The sequence below is a fragment of the Sapajus apella genome, unplaced genomic scaffold (genome assembly GCF_009761245.1).
Source record: "Sapajus apella isolate SASKATOON/1434 unplaced genomic scaffold, GSC_monkey_1.0 scaffold70, whole genome shotgun sequence".
Taxonomy (NCBI): Eukaryota; Metazoa; Chordata; class Mammalia; order Primates; family Cebidae; genus Sapajus; species Sapajus apella.
In genome coordinates this window covers 7,981,690-8,003,098 of record NW_022437010.1, presented here as the reverse complement: position 1 = coordinate 8,003,098, position 21,409 = coordinate 7,981,690, and the positions used below count along the sequence as shown (strand labels likewise).

Below are 21,409 nucleotides of genomic sequence, written 5' to 3'. Positions count from 1 at the left end.
CCCACCCCCCCCATCCTGTGCCTATAGAAAACCCCGAGAGGCCCCATCTGGTGGCTCACGCCTATAATCCCAGCACTTTGGGAGGCCGAGGCAGGTAGATCACGAGGTCAAGAGATCGACACCATCTTGGCCAACATGGTGTAACCCTGTCTCTACTAAAAATATAAAAATTAGCTTGGCGTGGTGGCATGCGTCTGTAATCCCAGCTACTCTGAAGGCTGAGGTAGGAGACTCGCTTGAACCCGGGAGATGGAGGCTGCAGTGAACCGAGATCACGCCAGGCTGCACTCCAACCTGGCCATGGAGCAAGACTCTGTCTAAAAACAAAACAAAACAAACAAACCCGAGACCCTAGCAGGCAGACACACAGGTGGCTGGACATTGAGAGGAGCAGAGGAGCACATCAGCAGAGGAACGGAACACACAGGCAGCTGGACGTTGAGAGGAATGCACTGGCAGGCACCAGCAGGCTGGCAGGCCACTGAACCGCAGAGCGACATGGAATTTGGCGGGGCAGTCGGAGGAGAGCCCAGGCCGCCAAGGAGCCCGACTACTGGGGAAAACCATCTCCCTTCTAGCTCCCCCATTTGCTGAAAGCTACTTCCACTTAATAAAGCCTTGCACTCATTCTCCAAGCCCAGGTGTGATCTGATTCTTCCAGTACACCAAGGCAAGAACCCCGGGATACAGAAAGCCCTCTGTCCTTGAATATATCAGGGGTCTAAAGCTAAACAAGTGCCTACAGATGGCTAAACTGAAAGAACACTCTGTAACACACACCCACTGGGGCTTCAGGAGCTGTAAACATCCACCCCTAGACATTGCCGTGGGGTCGGAGCTCCACAGCCTGCCTGCTTTATGCTCCCCTAGAGGTTTGAGCAGCATGGCACTGGAGAAGTGAGCCACTCCCTCATCCCACGCCCTTCCAGGGGGACAAGGGAACTTTTCCCATTTCATTAGTATATGGCCTTAGGCAAGTTACCTTCCCTAAGCCTCAGGTTTCCATTTGTGAAATGAGTGCTCACATCACAGAATTATTGGGTGCATTAAATAGTTCCATAGCACTCGACAGTGAAAAAGTTTACCTTTGCACAGTCCTCACATGACAATTCCGTGTCTCCTATGGAGAGTCACATCCTGACTAGCCAGGCTTCCTGGTGAGAGGGGCTCAGGTAAGACTCAGAGAAGGGGCAGTGTACAAGCTCGGTAAGTTAGCTCTGGCTTCAAGGCATCTCCAGCAAATTAGACGAGGTCCGGGAATTAGAGGTCTGTTTCCTTAACTGTAAAAAGGGCTATTTATGGGAGCTACTTTATATGGTTACTGTGAAATTTACATCTCTATATATTTGTGTATATGTATATGTGTAAAACTCAGCATAGTTTCTGAACTTAGAAAATGCTTAATAAAGACCTTATCATCATTGTTATCAAGGTACTATCATCATGATAGCCTCAATCGCTTTTTCCTCCTTAATATCAAAACAGTGCTCAGCTGTACAGCACCATGCTGTATACACGCACACATGCTGGGGTGTGCCAAAAGGGAAGTCTCCGGCCAAGATTCATTGCAGCTGCTAGATGTCTAACTCTTACACTCCAGGGCTGTATATTGTTCTTTCTAAAAAGAAGTAAGGGAATGACATAATGAGATACAAGACACAATCATACAAGCTCCAAGCTCTGAGGCCAGCCCAATGGGGAGCAAATGACCAAGAATGGGGGGCCCTGGAGCTCCCAGCAAGCACTTCCTGCGAAGTGAGGGTAGTCACATGCCCCCACCCTGACACAAAGGAGCCAATGCCATTTACCAAAGAGGAGAAATCATATTTTCCTTCACATTCTGCTCCATCTCAGAGTCCTTGTGTACCCCGGTAGCCTTGCACGCTTAGAAAGCAATGCCAGTTTGACAAATTAAACTGATGGCAGGGAAGAAATAGTGAAAAACTCTAAGTCCCATGGGAACTTAGCAAAATTTCTTTACTATTTAAAACTGACATGGATGCGGAAATAAATGAGCTAGAACTAAACAGCCCTTAATTCCGAACCCTGCCCCCAACCCTGAAAATCTGACTTTGGTTTGGAGGGAGTTCTGAGCCGTTTCCCAGAACTGACACAAAGCAAATAACAAGCAAGACATGCTTTCAAAAGGCAGAGGTTAAAAAGGACACAAGCACCTTTCAGCCAGCGAAGAGGGCAGCCAGCGCCAACTCTCTGGGTGGATACAAAGCACTTTTTTTTTTTTTTTACACAAAAATCATCAAAAGCCCTGTGGAAGGAAAAACAAAAAGAAAATAACAGCCCTTAATCAGAGACCCATAATTTTCTGGTCTCTGTGTTCTGTGCAGGAGGTGCAGAGGCCCTCTGAGCTGTCCCACTCTGTCACCTGGGAACATTGCCCCAAAGAGGAGGCCCTGCACCTTCTACCAAGAGCATCTCACCCCAGTTGCAACCTTCCCTGCCTCCTCAGGCTCCTTGATGTTGGTTTCTACTGGGGTAGAGGTCTTAGCTTTGGAAACACCCAGGACTAGATTTGGTGGCTCACACCTGTAATCCCAGCACTTTGGGAGGCCGGGGTGGGAGAATTGCTTGAGCCAGAAGTTCAAGACCAGCCTGAGCAACATCATGAGACCTTATCTCTACAAGAAATTTAAAAAGTAATCAGGCGTAGTGGTGCCTGCCTGTGGTCTCTGATACTCAGGAGGCTGCACCGGGAAGATCCTTTGAGCCCAGGAGGTTGAGATTCCAGTTGGCTATGACAGCACCATTGCACTCCAGCCTGGGCAACAGAGCAAGACCCTGACTCCTAAAAATAAAATAAAACGATAAAACCAAAAAAACTAAAAACACTCAGAAGGCCCCTGAGTCTGACTTCACCATTTAGAGAATCACCAGCAATGCCCTGCTTCCAGAGTCTGGGCCAGTGGGAGCTATAAACATCACGAAGAGAGGACCCATTTTCCTGCCATGGAGCTGAGCTGGACAGGCTGTTGCAACCCAGGAAGTAACCTGACATGACACCTCCCCTCCCCAGTCTCAGGGCACGTGGTTCCTACAGACCTGGCTGCCAGACTCGGGAGGTTGTTCACCATGCAGAGAGAATGCCTCTTCAGAGGGACCACGAGCTCCCATCATAAAATGTGCAAAACAAGGCACTGCCGGTCGTTTCACCCCAAGTACTTGCTAGGTCTTACATGGATTTTGGACCAGCAATTGGAATGTGGTTCCTGAACTGCCTTTCCCCCAGAAGAGCCATTTGAAAATACAATAAAAAATAAACCCTGTGTTATTCAAAGTCATGCCCTTCCTTAAGAAGCCATTCACATCCACCCTGGGAGCACACGTTCTCACACCAGCCACATCGCAGACAGGAATGGCCATCCGCCCCTCCAGAGGGCAGACAGTGAAGCCTTATGGCAGAACATGGCAAACAACAGGGCCAAGCCTACAGCTGTGTCATGGTTCATGAGCAGTGTCATGAGTTAATATTTAACAATATGAACAAAATGTTTACAGGCGTTTTTAGGGATTAATACCAGGAAGGGAAAGGGAGAGGTGGCATATAGATAAGATAAATCTTGAAAATGACTACCACTATTCTTTCTTCAGTGGCTTTTTCTTACCAATTAATGAAGCATTCTGTGAGTGATGGATACTCAGGTAGTCAGATAGAAGAGTCCGAGGAATGATCTGTCCTGGAGGATTTTTTTCTGGAGTTTATTGTCCTCTCCTATCCCTGAAGTGGTTAAGATTTCTAAAATGCAACGTATGATTGCATTTATTTATTTATTTGTTTTTGAGACAGAGTTTCGTTCTTGTTGCCCAGGCTGGAGTGCAATGGCACAATTTCGGCTCACTGCTATCTCCACCTCCCAGGTTCAAGCGATTCTCCTGCCTCAGCTCCCAAGTAGCTGGAATTACAGGCATGCATCACCACACCTGGCTAATTTTTTGTGTTTAGTAGAGATGGGTTATCACTATGTTGGTCAGGCTGGTCTCAAACTCCTGACCTCAAATAACCTACCCGCCTCAGCCTCCCAAAGCGCTGGGATTATAGGCTGAGCCACTGTGCCTGGAAATGCATTTTAAAAGCTCTGAATGGATGCTATAAGAGAGGTAATTTATTAAGCTAGCCACTGGAAAAACAATTATGAAGCAGATTCTTGCCCCCACCTACTGATTATTCTGCAATTCAACCCTAAGCTACTAGACAGCCACAGTCCAAAGTTCCCAAACTTGCTTTGAGCCCAGAGAATCCCTCACATGAGTGGGCCTCATGGAAGAGGAAAGGACCGATTATCTCAGCACAGCACTGGTGCATGCAGTGGGATGGTGGCCATCACATCACAAACACGCAAATGCCCACCAACATTTCCCTGAACTTCGTGGTTTTACAGATGACAATCATGTTCATCCTATCAGCCGCCTGCCCAATCTTTCCAAGGTGAGGAAACTGACTTTGAGTAGTCAGCTACCGTGTTCAAGGTCACAGCTGGCAAGTGGGGGGGCTTGGGTTCCAATCCAAGTCTGGATTCCACCTAAGCATCTTCTCAAGTGCTTCCATGTGATCACACATATGTGTGTGCACTGGTGTGTGTTGATGAGAAAGAGAGTGGGGATATGGCACATCTTCACACACTGCCTTTCAGTACAGATAGTGAAACATCAGAACAAAACTGCAACTCTAACTCAACTCAATTGTATTAAATATATCTGAATATCCAGTTATTGAGTCATGGGAATATCATGTTTCAGATGACTTTAAGCTAAAATAGCCATTATCAACTTGCCTTCCAATTCAGGTTTTTTCTACTCAATAATAATAAACATCTACCACTCTAAAAAAATCAATTTCTTGCACAACAATGAAAATATATCACTAAATTTTGCACAATTAACAATGGATGAAATGGGTCAGGTGCGGTGGCTCGTGCCTGTAATCCTAGCACTTTGAGGTCAGGAGTTTGAGACCAGCCTGGTCAACATGGCAAAAACCCGTCTCTACTAAAACTACGACAATTAGCTGGGCGTGGTGGCACCTGTAGTCCCAGTCACTTAGAAGGCTGAGGCAGGGTATCGCTTGAACCTGGAAGATGGAGGTTGCAGTGAGCCGAGACTGTGCCACTGCACTCCAGCCTGGGCAACAGAGTAAGATTCCATCTCAAAAAAAAAAAAAGGCTGAAATGGTAAACTGTATGTAATGTCCTATGCCAAGTATTTTAGAAACAAAGTTACTCTTTTTTTTTTTTTACTATAGTAAAAAGAAGAGTAACTTTGTTTCTAAAATACTTGGCATAGGACAAGGCAGCGCTTCTCTGGGGCATACGCGAATTAAAACCTACTTGAAATAATTCACATTACATTAATTACTACATGGAATTAAAGTTGCTCTTGCCACACTTGCCTCTGACCTACTGGGCAATCTTCGCTATGCCTAAAGGACATTTTTCAATGTCCTACATCACTTGACTCTGCCCTCAGCCTCTTCCTTGGCTCCCTGGTAACCAGCCTGGTCTGACTTTCCAGTGACCACACAGCCAGTTTCTCCCCATCCCCCTCCACTGGCTCTTCTACCTCCACCCATTTGTTGCTCAACTACAGAGCCTCTGGGTGAGCTCAGTTCTGGTAGCCTTTAGTTACTACCTTCATGCTGAGGACACAGGGGCCTTGCTCCCGAACTTCTGAATAACAAATCTAGCAAATCCATCCTCTCAGATGCCCTAAGGCTCCACCAGCTTACAATGTCTGAAATGGAAGTCATCATCTTCCCATGTCAGACTCATGGGAGGAAGGGAATAGTCAGTAGCTTCAAGCTCTATCGGATTTGGAATCAGAATAGAACGCTTGGGCTGAGCCCTTTGCCTCGCCATTCAGAGAAAAATCCCCTCTCTCCAGGTATCCAGGCCAGGCCCCTGGCCCTCCTTCACCCTTGTCCCCACTCTTCAGTCATTGAGGCTGCAGTCTACCTCCTCAGAGTCTCCTGCCCCATGACCACCACCCGCACGTGGGCTCTTCTCCGTCTTCGCCGCACTACCACAGCAGCCTCCCAGCTTCTAGCTTGGCCTTCTTTTCCTCCTTGGCCTGCTCACACAATAGATGAGATATTACTCTAAAACGGTCATCTAAAGACTTCTCTTTCTCAATCGAGATTCTTCAGTGGCCCGCCACTGCCCTAAGGTCATAGAAGACAGGTCTGTGTGTATTGTTCCATCCTCCTTCCCTGGCTTTGTTATTCATGGTTTAGATTCCAGCCAACCACAGTCACCCACACTACCCAGAATTTACTAGGCTCCAGCTGACACCAATCACCCACACTACTCAGAGAGTACTAGGCCCCAGCCAATCCTAATCACCCACACTACCCAGCATGCACTAGGCTCCAGCAGACACCAATCACCCACACTATCCAGAGTGCACTAGACTCCAGCTAACCCCAATCACTCACACTACCCAGAGTGCACTAGACTCTAGTCAACCCCAATCACCGACACCACACAGTGTACTAAGCCCCAGACAACCCCAATCACCCACACTACCCAGAGTGCACTAGGCCCCAGACAACCGCAACAACCCACAATACGCAGAGTGCACTAGGTTCCAGCTAAGCCCCAATCACGCACACCACCCAGAGTGCATTAGGCTCTGGCTGACACCAATCACCCATGTTACCCAGAGTGCACTAGGCCCCACCTAAGCCCCAATCACCCCACTACCCAGAGTGCACTAGGCTCTTCCAGGATCTGAGTGCCCACTGCAAATAGCAAACACCTGTTCCCCCTGACCCCACAGAACTCACAGCTCAGGGGTCTCTTCTGGTACCCATAGTCCCAGCAGGGTGTGTCCCTGCCTCTTCACTCACTAAACTCTGAGTGTGCTAGAGGGCAGGAACACGTGTCTGCCTCTATGTCCTCAATACTCAACAATGGCGAGGGTTTAGTATGCAATCAAGGAACCAACTGTCCATCTCCTGGCACCCGACAGGTCCTCACCTCCTCCACGTTCATGGAGCAAATGAACAAAGGAAAAGGCAATCTTGTGCTTCCATGCAGGTCATGAAAAACTAAAATTTAAACTCTTTGTAACACAGCCTATCTGGCAGGATATGCTGATTTGAGAAACAGTTGTTGACAACAAACTTTCATGGCTCTGCACCATTTAAGTTATATTTCTCTCTGTGCTCTCAGCCAAGAGTCTGTCTTTTCACTAATAGCAAGTCTTGGCAAACCAATAATGATTTTGCTTCCCACCAGATACGTCCGGATGTTTTCAAGAGGCCTTGTGTGTGCGCACGTGTGTGTGTGATTTTTTTTTTTTTTACTTGCTTTCAGGGTGACTGATTTATTTCCTCTTTTAATTTGCTTTTAAGAGCAAATACAAAACACAACAAAGTCAGCCCAATATTACTCTCTCACATTCCTGAACACTCTTCTCTGGTCAACTCAGCTTTTAGCTTCAGGTCCCATCCTGTCTGTCCAGGTGTGAAAAAAAAAAAATCCCAGGGTGTGTAATAGGATTCTAGCCAGCAAACATATGGTAAGAGAGGCAAATGGAGCAAGCAAGAAAGGATTTCCCAGCAGGGGCCAGCAAGGGCAAGGTTGCTGACATGAGGGCAGGGTCTGGAACCCTGGGGAAAAGGAAGCTGTTAACCATTAATCTAACCCTATCACAGCACCTCTTCCCAGATCACCTTTGTAGAGCAGCACTGGTACAGCAGCCACACAGAGAGGAAGGCTGGAAGTCCAACAACTCTAGTTACTAGTGTGGACTTGAGACGGGCACTTCTGGGGAGATAAGAGAAAGCACCCCTGGTTTCACTGCCCCCCACTCCCACCCCAAGAAATCTTCAACACTGAAGGAGGCTAATGGTTAAGCTAAGAATTCAAAAGCTGTAGAATTCTAAAACTGGAATTTACGTTGGTGCTCATAGCTTTCCATTTGTTTTGCTTTCCATTCATTTTCTCCATGCGTTATTCCAGGAAGGGATCGCACAGCTACACAAAACATGGTTTAAAATCTCATCCCCTTACTTTATAGGGAGACAGAAGCTCAGAGAGTTCTCGCCATCCATCACGGTCACTGTCGGTCAACTGTGGAGTCCACAGTCCAGCTCAGATCTCCTGATCTCCAGACCCTTTCACTTCCCCCTTTAGAGCAGTGAACAGCTTTGTTTCAAATGAAGCACAGACACGCTACAATTCCAGTCTGGAAAAAACCTAGTCCGTAAGGTTCTGATGCACAGTTTAAGAACAGCCTCCTCTGTGTGGAAAAGCATCCAAATATTCTAATTTTAAAATACCCAGATGTCTCTGAATATTTGCTACTATCTTCCTCTGATCTGGACATAGGCCTACCTTCACCAAATTCAAAACACCAGGAGATATATGCACTGGAAAACCTATCTGTACATTAGGCATATCTACATGTTTTCTTGCACAGACTTCTGGACAGACTGGGCAGATGGGTCTCAGTGATGCCATTGGCCGCTTATTCTTTCTCTGCTCTCATATTTCCATTTTTAATATGCAGGTGACATGATAATATCCTTACATGCCCTAAAGACATCTGTATTTTTTTTTCAGAGAAAGGTCTATAGAAAGAAAAGTCCAAGTTTTGGCTAACATGTAAGTAGACAGAGAGAGAGAGAGAAAGGTCTGAGTAAATTTTTGTTTGAAGGACTGGCACAACTTTGAGAAAAATCAGTCTTCAGTGGCACGCGTGGCTCCCTGCTGGATGGCTCACCCCTCCAGGCTCCGACCCATGACCAGTAGACCTACTACCTATCTGGCCAGCACAGCATCCTCACCTTCCCAGGGGTTGGAACTCCCTCAACAGGCACTTCTTACTTACTCGGCAGCGAGGCCAGAAGTTCTGACTGCTCAGAGGTGGGGCAGGGAAGACAGTGGGGTACACAGCAAATGCCCTGTTACTTTTTGCTTAGAAATTTACTCCTTTGTTTTGCACGGTTTGCCCGCAGGGTTAGTAATATGTTTCCAGTGAAGAAAAAGACCAACGGAGAGACCTCAATCTGCTCCGATATCCCAGTTGTGCCTATCTGAACCTCAGTAAAACCAAAATTCCTTTGAAGCTTAAAAAAAAAGGTTTTGTCAAAGGCCTTCAGTAAACTCTGACTCACTTCCTTGGTGGAAAAAGCCTTGTGAGTAGAGTCAGTCCCATCGGGAGAAGGGCTTTTTGCCCTGAGAAGGTGCTGCTACTGGGAAGGCCCAGGTATCTGAAGATGGGGAAATGGGTGGAGAGAAAGAGACCACTGAGCACATATTCCTGTGAAACTTTCCCTTCACCCAAATGCAGAGCAAATGTTTATTCCCCAGAAGCCCACACAATAGTTGAAGACACTTCTAGTTGACATTGGCAATCTCCAATCTCTTCATTCAACACTTTGACAACTCACCCTATGGAGCCATTTGGTTCGGTCAATTTTTTTTTTTTAACCTATATAGCATAGTGCTGATGCTTAATGATCCTGTTGACTGAAATATGTTGCAAGGAATATTAGTTCAGGGAAATATTGAAGTGTAAAAATATATGGGATAGTGAGAAAGAAAAAGCCATCCAACAACAGCACATTAGAAATTACTCAACCACTTCTGTAAGTGTCTAAAACCATTAGTGTCACGTGAAAAAGGACCAGCACCCCATCAAGAGCAAACTCAAATTCTGAGTCTATTACCAGTTAAGTCAAGACTTGGTTTCTATTTTTGCAAAGTAATCAGCCGCTGAGTCAGCTGTGAAATTTCTGGTTGTTCCTTGATCTTGTGTAACATTTATCCAATCATTTAGGCTGTCTGGGTTTAAGGAGGGTTATTGGAGTAAGAACATCTTTGAGAGACTTTTTCAAGAAAATTGTTCATTGTTAAGGGGAATAAAAAACCCTTCATTTGGCCATAGTAACTAAAGTTTGGTCTCTCTGTCAACAAAAGGTATTGTTCATTATTTCAAATTGGGAAATTGTAGTTGGGGGAGGTTGTTTGAAGTGGAGAGGGAAAGAAAGGGCAGAGATCGAGTGAGGACAGACATTTTTAAACAGCATTTTTTACTTAAAAAATTCTCTCTCACAGGACGTATATATCCAACATCAAATCAACTTAAAAAACATCACCTCTCTTTGCCTGCATTTGAAGAAAGACACATCCTTCACAGTGCTATATTACCTTGTTTGTGACGTTATGGATCCTGGTTAGGAAACGGATTCACACCACAACAAATCACATCCACCTATGCTGAGAAGTGACCATTTCTTTAGGCTGAAAATAAGACTGTATTTTCATAAATAAATAGGAAAATGTGATCCATTGTTTCTTATCTTGGTCCATGCCCCTTGCCTTGCTAAGTCAGTTTCTCGACTCGACTGCGTGTGTGTGTGTGTGTGTGTGTGTGTGTGTGTGTGTGTGTGTGTGTGTGAGATCCAGCCCAAGTGTATTTAGAAATTATTTCAGTGTCTCACAATGATCTCAGAGGCCACTACTGTGCCTGGGAGACCCATTGAGCTTGGCTTGTTCTCTCTTGCTCTTGCCAATGTGCAACTCGGCTTCCATGCAAACACACCTTGGGAAGATGCCAGTAATCTCTATTTTATGTACTAACTACACAACCATGTCTCCCTTTGGCGACTTGAGGGAAACAAACATGTAAAGTGCATTTAACTGGAATGTACCTTAAAAATCCAAAGCAGAAAAAAAAAAAAAACTTCATCAGCCTTGCTAATAAAGCAGAAAACTTCCACAAGTCAGCAGCATTTCTCAAAATGAAGAGTCCACCTTCACGGCAAGCCACACAAGAAACTAAAACTGCAAAAATCATTACTTTCCTTACTTATATTGCCAAGCACCTGCAAGACTAAAAAAAGAATGCTATCCAGCTCTGTTCTAAGAAAGCACAGGCCTTTCCAGCAGATGCATTAAGTCAGATAAACCCCTTATGGTTGGAGGGGAGAAGAAGTTGAGGCCATTACAAATATAACTTCCAAATGATCAATGCCCCAACATTTTAAACTTTTCTTAAGAGTCAAGAAGTACTTCAACCCTGTGACCTGGCTTATCAATAATTTTCTTCAAGCAAAACAAATTTCCAAGCATTACCTAATCATAAATACTACTTATGCATAAAATGCTAGCAAGTACATTGATTTGGATACTCAGGGACTGCTTTATTGATTGGGAGTTCCTCTCTTAACTTCTCGTCACCAGCCCCTCCCTTCTCCCAAGACTACCCTGTGTATATAGACATGAGTCACCCCAACCGTATCCTATCCCCATCTCACCTGCCCTTTATTTCCTTTTTAAATTCTCCCTTTATTTCCTTTTGATTCTTCTCTAAAAGCTTTGCTCTTTTGCCGTCTCTCAACCAGCTCTCCCAAATTTTCATTGTTTAAATATTATCTCAACAAAGTCTGAGTCATCATTCACATCCCTTTGGTTTAGCTTAGTTGTGTAACTTCAAATACTTAATTAGGTCTAACAGTGAATCAATCACTTGTTGATACCTGAAACATTTTCATTGCGTTGACATTTGTCATGATGTTTATTTCATTTGTGGTCCCAGTCTAAGAAAACATGACCTGCTATACTGCAGAAAATACCTAAGGTTGCTTATACTAACAACATACACACAAAAGAACACAAATTGTGGAGAAAGAAAAATGTGACAAAGCAGAAATTAAAGTAGGGAAGTTAAAATGAAACGAGGAGAGAGGTCAGAATTTAAAGCTCGTGTTATCAGGCCCACACACAAATACATCAGTGGTTGAAAAATGATGGCCCACTGGCCAAATCTGGCCCACCATCTGTTTCTATAAATAAAGTTTTATTAGAACACAGCCACACCTGCTCATTTACATATTCTTTATGGCTGCTTTTAGGCTACAATGGCAGAGCTGAGTAGCTGTGGCAGAGACAACATGACCTGGAAAGCCTGAAAAATTTCCTACATGAAAAAAATTTATTTTAACACCTGGGTTATATGATTCTGTGCCTAGGAGATTGGAGTAAAGCAATCTCCTAGGGTAAGTACATTCTTTGTATGGTTCTGAAGTGGAAGAGAGCTTTCTGCTATAAAGAGCTCACTGTGTAATCTAATTTAAAAAATCCTCAACATAATATCTTACAGTAAATATAGCAATTGGCTTCAGAGGTTAATGGCATGATGTCACAATGCAAGTCAGTAAAACAATTCTATTAGTATGTGAGGTGGAAACCATGCCGTTCAGGCACAATTCACTCCTGGTCTGGCTTAACGCACCAATAGTCTCTCCAGATGGCAAATACTAGTTATACATGTAGCCCTTCCCTACCCTCCTTCCTTGACCCTGGCAGTCATGGCTAACAGATCAAGGTGTTCTCTTCTGCTGAGCCCCCAAGTGTCCTCAGAAGTCTTCTTCTAGTTCTCTGGCAGCTTCAGCCAGTCATTAGCAGTTGGCATACAAGATAAAACCAATACACCATCTTTGCGGTAAGGCAATTTTCCATGAACACTCTCTCGCCTGGGGGTAATGAAACTGAGGTTATACTCTCTGCAGAGGTCCTGAAGCACAGCTATTCCATTTTGTCCAAGTGCAGAGCTGTCTCCTTTTATGACCATCTATCTATGTGGGAGGGCTGGATTGCCTTCCCCTGTGAGAATGGAAGCCTGGCAAGGATAGCTGCCTGGAGGAAGGCTCCCAGCGTGTACCTGCGCATATGTGGGCCAAGGGATGCCTGAGGGCAGGAACAGGAGGCTTCTCTAGAAAAGAGCTTAGACCTGTTCCTCTGCACAGACTGACAGGGGTCAGGGACATAGACAATGGCACAGGCACTTTGCCTGGGGAGGTTCAAGCCCAACAGTCATGTTATTTATTCAAAGAAACAAAGTCCCCAAACACCATCACCCAGGCCCACTCATCTTGTCACGCATGTCTTCCTAAGGAACTCCCCCAAGAGACAAGGGTTCTAAGATAAATGCAAATCAACTGGAAAAGGTGATTTTTAAGGAACTACAATTCAGTTAAATGTTGATGACACAACTGCCCACTATGGATCTAGAAAAATAGTAGTCTTTTTCTGTGTCTGCGCCTTCCTGTGACAATAAAACTATGTTCTGAATTGATTATATTTCTAGTGGAACAAAAATTTTAGCTATCTGAAAGAAGTCTTTAATATGCAAATTTAAGAGAATTAGAACCATTCTTATGTTGTCACAGTGGAAATTGCTACTTAATCTATACGCGACTCTTTCGCAGGCTGTCAAAGAGAAAGACAAAATATATCGTAAATCTTACAGTATTCCCAACAGATCTTTCCATAAAGTGACTAAAAAGTATGAAACCAGTAAATATGTGAAATATTCTTGCCTAAAACTCTCCTTCTCCTTACGGGTCTGTGGTTGTGTTCTAGCAAACACCAACTACAAACAAGTGAAATGTAACTATATTCAGCAGAGCTAATATGGCCAACAAACAAGAGAGATGAATGAAAGAAATGTCTCCTCCTCCTAAAAAGAGCAAAGACTACCAAATCTTGCCATTTACTTTTCCAGTACCAATGCTTAGGATTCAGTTCCAGACCACTTAAGGTCACATCTGGGGACATGAAAATGTGGAAAATTTGGATTCTGTATGGATACCCAATTATACACCAGATAGAAGCACACAGAATGTCAATGCAGAAAATTCTGGAGAAAAGCCAAAGCCTCTCCATATCAGGAAAGGGCTCATCGCCACTTCTCCAAGCAATTACGCAACCTCCTATGTCCTTTGATGTGCTCTGAGCCCAAGCTGGAGATCAGGATTGGGTGAAACGTTGCACGGCATCACCTGAAAAGCCTCTTTCACAACGCTAGAGGCCTTTCGTGTTTGTTTCCAAAAAGCTGCCACCCCAAACAAGCAGCATGCCTAGTATCTTTCCCAGGACCCCCCAGGCAACAATACTTTTGCTAAATTCTTGCGAGACTAGTCATGAAGGTTCCTACTTACGTAATGCATACAAGGTGAGGATTATTCCAGCCAGGCAAAATCCTTCAAAGAACCTGAGTGTGCTGAACATTGTCACATTCACTGACAGTGCCACAGTCAGTCCAAAGATCAGAATGAAGATGATGGAAAACAGCAGCACAGGCCGCCGGCCGACCCTGCACAGGGAGAGGGAAAAAAGGTTAGGAATCATTGTGAAACAAGACCGTGACACTAGATGCTGAAACCCAGTGTCCAGCAGGCACCCAATATGTGTTGAATGAGTACTGGGCAAAAAGTCCTGTGCCATCTCCACCCACTTCACTAGATCCTAGACTGCTAGGGGCAGAAAGGGAGATTTAGCCCAACCCCTAATTCTTGAGATAAGGAAGCAGGGATCAACCAAGTACAGGGTAAGAGAATTCAGACTTGAGCCCAATCCAATTCCTGTTGCTGAGTCTGTTTCTGAGTGTATAGCGATAGAATTCAAGGCAAGAGGGACAAAATTATTAACTCTCCAAACAGGAACCTTGATACGCCCAGCATAAAGAGTCTTGAGAAATTGCTGACCTTTGGGATTGGATCAAAGGTCAACATGGTCACCAAGCCAAGCGGCTTTGTTTCCTCTCTCCAGGTTGTTAACTAAGCCGGATAAGTGACACCTGATCCTACCATACAGCCTATCTGAGCGAGGGCCAAGCCATCTGTCAATTAGTTTCAGCTACATGACAAGAAGTAACTTTTAAGGGATTATACACCAAGCTAAGATAGTGTGAACTGTAAATGCCCCGTGACCTCATAGTGAGCTGACAGTGTGGCCCCTCTGCTGGACTGAGGGGCAGGGAGCCCAGGCTGCAATGTTTCCCTGGAAAGGGCCACAGAGACACTAAATTCGTGGGTTCTGGAGCTGGCCCCCGTTTCAGATCAGTGACCACTAGGGGGCGATGTGCTGCTAGAGTGCCTGGGAGGACAGTAGAGGGTGGTCTACAAGAATCGGAAAGTCACCAGTTCCTGTGGCCCCTTCTTGACTTTCCATCTCTCCTTCATTAAGCGATTAAAAATAAAACGGCAACAAAAACTCTCCATCAAACACGATTGGCTTGGTCTAAAGGATAACTCGGAGAAATGGGGGCAGAGTGGATGCTGTCTGCCAGGATAAAAAAGGGGGAGAAATCTAGATCTAGTGCCCCCAGTACCACAGAGGGTAGCTGAGGGGCTTGAACTGTCCTAGGCATGTTTATGACAAGTCATCTACATCTAAATAAAATGCCCAGAAAGGATAAATACACAGAAAAAGAAAGTAGATTTGTGGTTGCCCAGGACTGGAGGGTGATGTTTCCATCATCCTTTGAGGGAATAGGAAGGTTTTAAATTCAGAATGTGGTGATGGCTGTACAGCTCTGCAAATATACTAAACCCATTGAATTGTGCACTTAAAATGGGTGGGTTTATGGGATGCAAATTATCTGTCAATAAAACTGTTAAAAAAAAAAAAAAAAAAAGCAAGGCACGGCCCTCCCTTGTGGAGATAGATGTAATTTTAAGAAAACACAGGGAAAGAAACAACAGGATGAAATTTTACTCAGAACTTTTGGTTCTAACCATTCCCATCAGTCACTCTGGTTTAGTGAAGCAAGCCGAGGCGAGGAGCTCAATGTAAGTCAATAATCTCACCTAGAGATTTTAGCCAGTACTTCCCCTTGTCTGGTGCTGGGGTCAGGAAGCCCTTACTAGGAAAGACTGTGTAGCTGATTTTGTCCAAATCTAACTCATTTACAAAAATAAGTTTAAAATACAGTTTTAGTCATTCTCCTAAAATGAAGGAAAATGAACTAACTCTAACATCGTGCATTATCCTCGACTTCCCTGGTCTGTAAAATGGGGATAAGCATCCTACGTGGTGGAGTGTTGAGGTTATTCACTAGCGGGGATGAGGGGAACAGACGCAACGCCTGGCGCAAAGTAAACAGTGAAATGTTTTCGTGTTCATTTCTTTCTACACTTCTACATCCCTGATGCCTACCAAACGTGGCTTGCTCTGTTCTGATGTTTTAGAAAAGAGTTTTGATCTTTTTAAGCATGTAGCAACCATTCTAAGTCCCTGCCTTCCAAAGTTGCTAAAATCAAGAAGTAAAACTTATCATCAAGGTCTACAGAGCAAACACAGTCTTTGAAGTCAGAGTGTGTTGGTTCTGAATCCAGGATCACCACTTCCGAACTATGTGATCTGGAGTAAGGCCAGGCTTGTTCAAATGAGCCTCGAGTTCCCTTTGGTAAGGGCCAATGAATGTCTACTTCATAACGTTGTCGACAGGAATGGATATGAACAAATGCTCAGCAAGCATTCGATACATGTTAGCTACAAGTATGGATGGTTTTCACAGGAACCGGCTCCCAGAGCAGAACACCCTCAGAGAGGACTGATAAAGCCACAGCCTTTGTCTGTAATGTAGAGGACTTTACCACTTAGGATCTGTGGCGGGCAGAACAGTGGTCCTGAAATATGTCCATGTCCTAATCCTCAGAACCTGTAAGTATTTTACCTTTCATGGCAAAAGGAATTCTGAAGATGATATTAAGCTTAAGGACCCTGAGATGAGGTGACTTTGCAGGTAGGTCCAATCTAATGACAAGAAAAATCTTCCCTGGCTCCAGGTAACCAGAGAGGTAGTGATGTGAGAAGGAATTGACTTGACATTGCTGGCTCTGAAGATGGAGGATGGGGTCATGAGCCATGGAATGCAGGTGACGTTTAGAAGCTAGAAAAAGCAGGGAAGCAGACTGTCTTCTAGATCTTGTAAAAAGGAACACGGCCCTGCTGACAACCCGACTTTAGACCAGTGAGACCTTTGCTGGACTTGTGAATTGCAGAGCTGTTAAGATCATTCATTCGGATTAGGGAAGCCACCAAGCTTGCAGTAATTTGTAACAGCAGCCATAGAGAGCTGACATAGGGTCTCAACAGGAAACAGAAGTCCCACTCAAATGAAGTGACTGGAGGAGATTTTAATAAAGGGATTATTTATAAAAGAGTAAATAAGCTGTGAGGGAACCCACAAGAGATGGTGTTTGACCTTATGGCTCTGGACAGCAGGGAGTACGGGAAGGACAGTCCTAGCCCCAGAGAGAATGAGATGCTATGTGGAGGTCATGGACAGGAGGTGGCTGGCCCCTCCAGCCTGGCAGAGAGCAAGCTGGGCACACAAGTGCCTGACCTCATTCTCCTCTCCCCTGAGGATTTACAGCTACTGCTTCCCTCTGGCCACGCTCAGCCAGGAGCTGGAGGGCAAGGGGTCCTCCAGGGCAGCCCATGCTGGCCAGCTTCCCAGGGTGGGCTGGGGAAGAGGGGAGAGGCCTGCTGCAGTGACAAAGGCCGCGAAGAAGGAGTGCATCTCTGGGGCTACAGACCATCCTCTTCCCCCCACCCACCTGAACTAGCAGGTTCTATACCCATGCCCAGTGAACATCCCCAGACAAAACTTAATGTCAAAAACAGGCACTTTTTAAAGAAAGACGTGTACTGTTTAAATGTTGCTAAATGCTGACTGCAGCTTTAGGAAGCATATTATACGACTTAGACAACTTCCCCGTGCAGCCGTGACACAGGGCCCACAAGCCGTGAGGTCTGCAGTTCCCTTTAAATGGGTTTATTTCCTTTTAAGCAAGGTTCAAGCAGGGAGTAAAATGCCAGAGAATGGGGTTGGAAAATACCAAGCTTTCAAATGGAAAGGGAAGCCCACTCAAAATGTTAAAAAACCACCACTCAGGCAGTCTGCCCCTGATTCCCAGGGTACCCCCTCAATCTTGCCCATCTGATGAGGACCCTCAGAAAAGCAACTGCAGAGAAAGGGTTTGTGATGTCAGACTTCTGGTTACTCAAAGAGCAAGACCCAAACTCTAGTCTTTTGTCCTCAGGCCTGGTGTGTGATCAGGGAGGCCACATCACATGTGTGTACAAGAAGAAAGCCAAGAAAACAACCTTTAAACAATTTCAACTATTACAGACTGGTTCATTAATAAAAGTCGATTTTTACTTTTCTATCAAATTATTTCTTGAATAAGGACACAAAAACCCATCAAGTCTGCATTTTTTTTAGAAAGACGGTAACATGGATTATATTAGTATATTTTTCTAACCTATTTCAGTGGAGATTTCTGGGAAACAGTATATTTCAGACCAATATAGCTTGCACTAGAAACCTATGAACTCAAGTATTTGGTTTAAAAAATAAACCCTGTGTTGCCTCTACCAGAGAAAGCCCACAAGGGGTCCCCCGCATAGGTCTCCAGAGGTCACTGACTGCTTCTCTGCTGCTGTTCACAGAGAATGTGTCCATGAGGAGCACTTGCAAGTGATGATGAAGCAGATATCAAGCACACAGGAAATCACATTACATGCCAGCTCAGGGAACTCCCAAATAGAACGCTGGTTTTGGAAGATATTTTCCACATGTGTAATGTGACTCTCCACTGCTGTCCACCCAGGCACTTGCCTTGGCCAGCATTCTCAGTTAACTGGGGTGCAGAGGTCACAGGACCTACAGATTTGTTCCATATCACTCTGGGCCCTTATTATGTCATCAGGCCAAGATGTCCTGATTCACCAGAAGAAAAAAAATCCTTTAAAGAGAAAAGAGTGCAAAGCTGGGGGGACAGTTACACTACGCCCCTCTCCTGAGCAATCTCACTACTTGAAAAACCTGTCAACATTGTGCAATTGCCTCCCTGCCTGGACACGTCACCGCTGCTGCTCCTGTGACCACAGAATGTCTTTTTTTTTTTTTTGAGACGGAGTTTCCCTCTTGTTACCCAGGCTGGAGTGCAATGGCCCGATCGTGGCTCACTGCAACCTCCGCCTCCTGGGTTCAGGCAATTCTCCTGCCTCAGCCTCCCGAGTAGCTGGGATTACAGGCACGTGCCACCATGCCCAGCTAATTTTTTGTATTTTTTTAGTAGAGACGGGGTTTCACCATGTTGACCAGGATGGTCTCGATCTCTTGACCTCATGATCCACCCACCTCGGCCTCCCAAAGTGCTGGGATTACTGGCTTGAGCCACCGTGCCCGGCTCCACAGAATGTCTTAAATAAAAGCATGGCAGCACCCTGGTGGAGGGGCAGGCTCTGGGGCCACGTGGCTGAGGTTCAAGTCCTGGCTCTCCAGCTTAAAGCTGGGTGAATTTGGGGATTTTACTTACACTTCTGTGCTTTTTCAACTGTAAAACACAGATAATAATAGCACCTCCTATTGGGGTGTTGTAAGGAGATGTCAATGTACGGAACTACTTGGCACAGTGCCTGCTACACAGTAATCTTTCAGCAAGTGCCACCTGCTAATGGTATCATTATGATTCATGTCTCTGCTACCATCTTTCCCTGCAGACCTCTGTCCTACCAACCTCATCCCTTCATCCTGAACTACAAAGGTGCTTTGCCCCAGGCACCCGGACTTCCTCTCCTACCCACACAAAGCATATGCATTCTCACCTCTGGCCACCACCTCCTCTGCCCTCAGAGCCCATCTGTATTACCCAAATGCTCTTCATCTCTCAAGACGCAGCTCCCCACAGACCCTGCGGAGGCATCTCCTGGCCAAGCCAAGGACTCTCCCTCTCTAAAGATCTACATGACGTTCAGAGGTGCTCATCAGCACTGCCTTCCTCATTCGCTCACATGGGGGAAGGGTCTCTAGCTCCCCCTTCCCCTATCTTTTAATGCATCTTCTGTATTCACCCCTTAGTGCCCAGCCCCTGGAGCCCTGCACATAAGTCTTTAAGCTCTTTCTCAATGAACATAAAAGGTTAGAAGTAGATGGGGCTGCAGGCTAGTTCTGCTAGATTCTAGCAGCTAGAGAATTTCTTTGAATTTAAATTCACACTTCCAAATAATCTGCTATGTGCATGGGCCATTTCTCTGAGCTCTGCATTCTCCATGTGGCACCTTTGGCCTTCTGCTCTGGCACTGGGAAAAGACTCAGTCACGGTAAGCTAACACTGACCACTTTTCTTTAGCCCGCAGAGGCGTGCTGTGGCTTCCAAAGGTTCGTGCGGCAGGCACGTTGGTACTCACCAGTCAGCAATGCATCCAGTTATTAGGTAGCCAAAGATTAATCCAACCAGTAAGGAGAACTTAGCGATATGGACCTTCCAGGCATTATCACACACAAGATCCCACTAGAGAGGGGCAAATAGAAAATAAATCAGAGAGAAACATACACAGAGCTAGTCGTACTCAATTTTAAGGGCAATACAACAACCCTGTAAGGACCGCAGCACCATTGCCAGTACCATGCCGCGTACGCCATTCAGTCTCCTCCACATTTTTGAAAATCCAATGAGACATATAATTTGCCCACAAAAGGAAATGTAACATTTCCGTCTGGGACAGATTATAAGTCTGCAAAGGATGATGCAGGAAATCTGGGGATGTGTGTTCTTCTGTCCCAACCACCACGAGAAATGTAAACTGAGGCAAAGCAGGACAGCAAGGGAGACCAGGCATCCCTGAGGACCAGTGATCCCTCCCTGAAGAGCTGCTCTGAGGGCCCAGGGGCTGGGAGACCCTGACAACTTTCTGCATGGGTAGATGACGTGGGGAGGTTAAAAGTTACTTTCGAATTTTCATCCCAAAACACTCCCAAAACTTTACAAGGAGCCTTAAAAATAAAGGTGAGAGTTAGTAGTGAATAGCGAAATATGGACTTTAACTAAACATTATTTTGCCCTTGGAAATGTCCCTTGTGTTTTCCTGTGTTCCCCTCTAAAGCCATCTCCTCTACTTGGAAAGAAAAACGGTCAATTAGTAAACACAACATTCAGACTATTGGATTATTTAACAAGAAAAATACAACCTTCTCATTTTTCTTTTCTCCACTTGCAGAGTCAAGAGAGAAACCCCTGTTTGTTCCCTCTAAGTGATGTGTGCCCAAGTGTGTGGACTCAAATCCACACGCAGCTTGCATCCGGGCCAGAGGGGCAAATAAATAAGCAGGGTCCTTGCTGGCCAGGCCGCGGAGACAGCAGAGCGGGGGTCTAGATGTCCTGTTTCTGCTGCAAAGAAGCAGCCAAAGCTTCCAGTTCTGGACTCTCAACTCTAGGTCAGTGAAGACAGAGAATGGGGTGGTACAGGGAAGCAGCTGAAGAAATGCATGCCAATGCATTTGAGAATGCCACAGCTGGAGGTATTCTGAGAGCAGAGGCAGGATTGGAGCAGGTAGGGCATATGGAAGGGGGTGGGGCATGCAGAAGTGAGTGGGCTGACCCTGATCCTAGCTCTGTCTTCTTAGGTGTCTCCCCTGGCCCCTTGTCTCTATGCTACCAGACTGCAACAGAGGATGGATCCTTAGAGGGCACTGTAAAGGCACTGAGGTCCTCCTACCCCATGTTCCCAAACTTCCAGAGCCTTATCGAGGCCCCTGAGGTCCCAGCTGTGATTCTCAGCTTCAGTGAAATTCAGGAAAAGCTAAGCTCCGTGTC

At 45.5% G+C, this 21,409-nt stretch overlaps 1 protein-coding gene across 6 annotated transcripts in view; it reads right to left on the bottom strand.

Moving 5' to 3' along the window:
* Positions 1-21,409, bottom strand: part of SLC22A23 (solute carrier family 22 member 23) — a 186,726-nt gene that overhangs the window by 127,847 nt on the left and 37,470 nt on the right. For 5 of the 6 annotated variants that reach the window (XR_004260379.1, XM_032250064.1, XM_032250060.1 and 2 more), the window contains exons 2-3: positions 20,004-20,107; positions 13,961-14,115 (exon numbers count right to left, since the gene is read on the bottom strand). Coding sequence is in view for 5 of the 6 variants with exons in the window: in XM_032250064.1 (XP_032105955.1) it covers positions 13,961-14,115; positions 20,004-20,107 (259 nt within the window). In the remaining variant the exon portion in view is untranslated. The remainder of the gene's footprint in view (positions 1-13,960; positions 14,116-20,003; positions 20,108-21,409) is intronic. The other variant, XM_032250065.1, reaches the window with a different exon arrangement.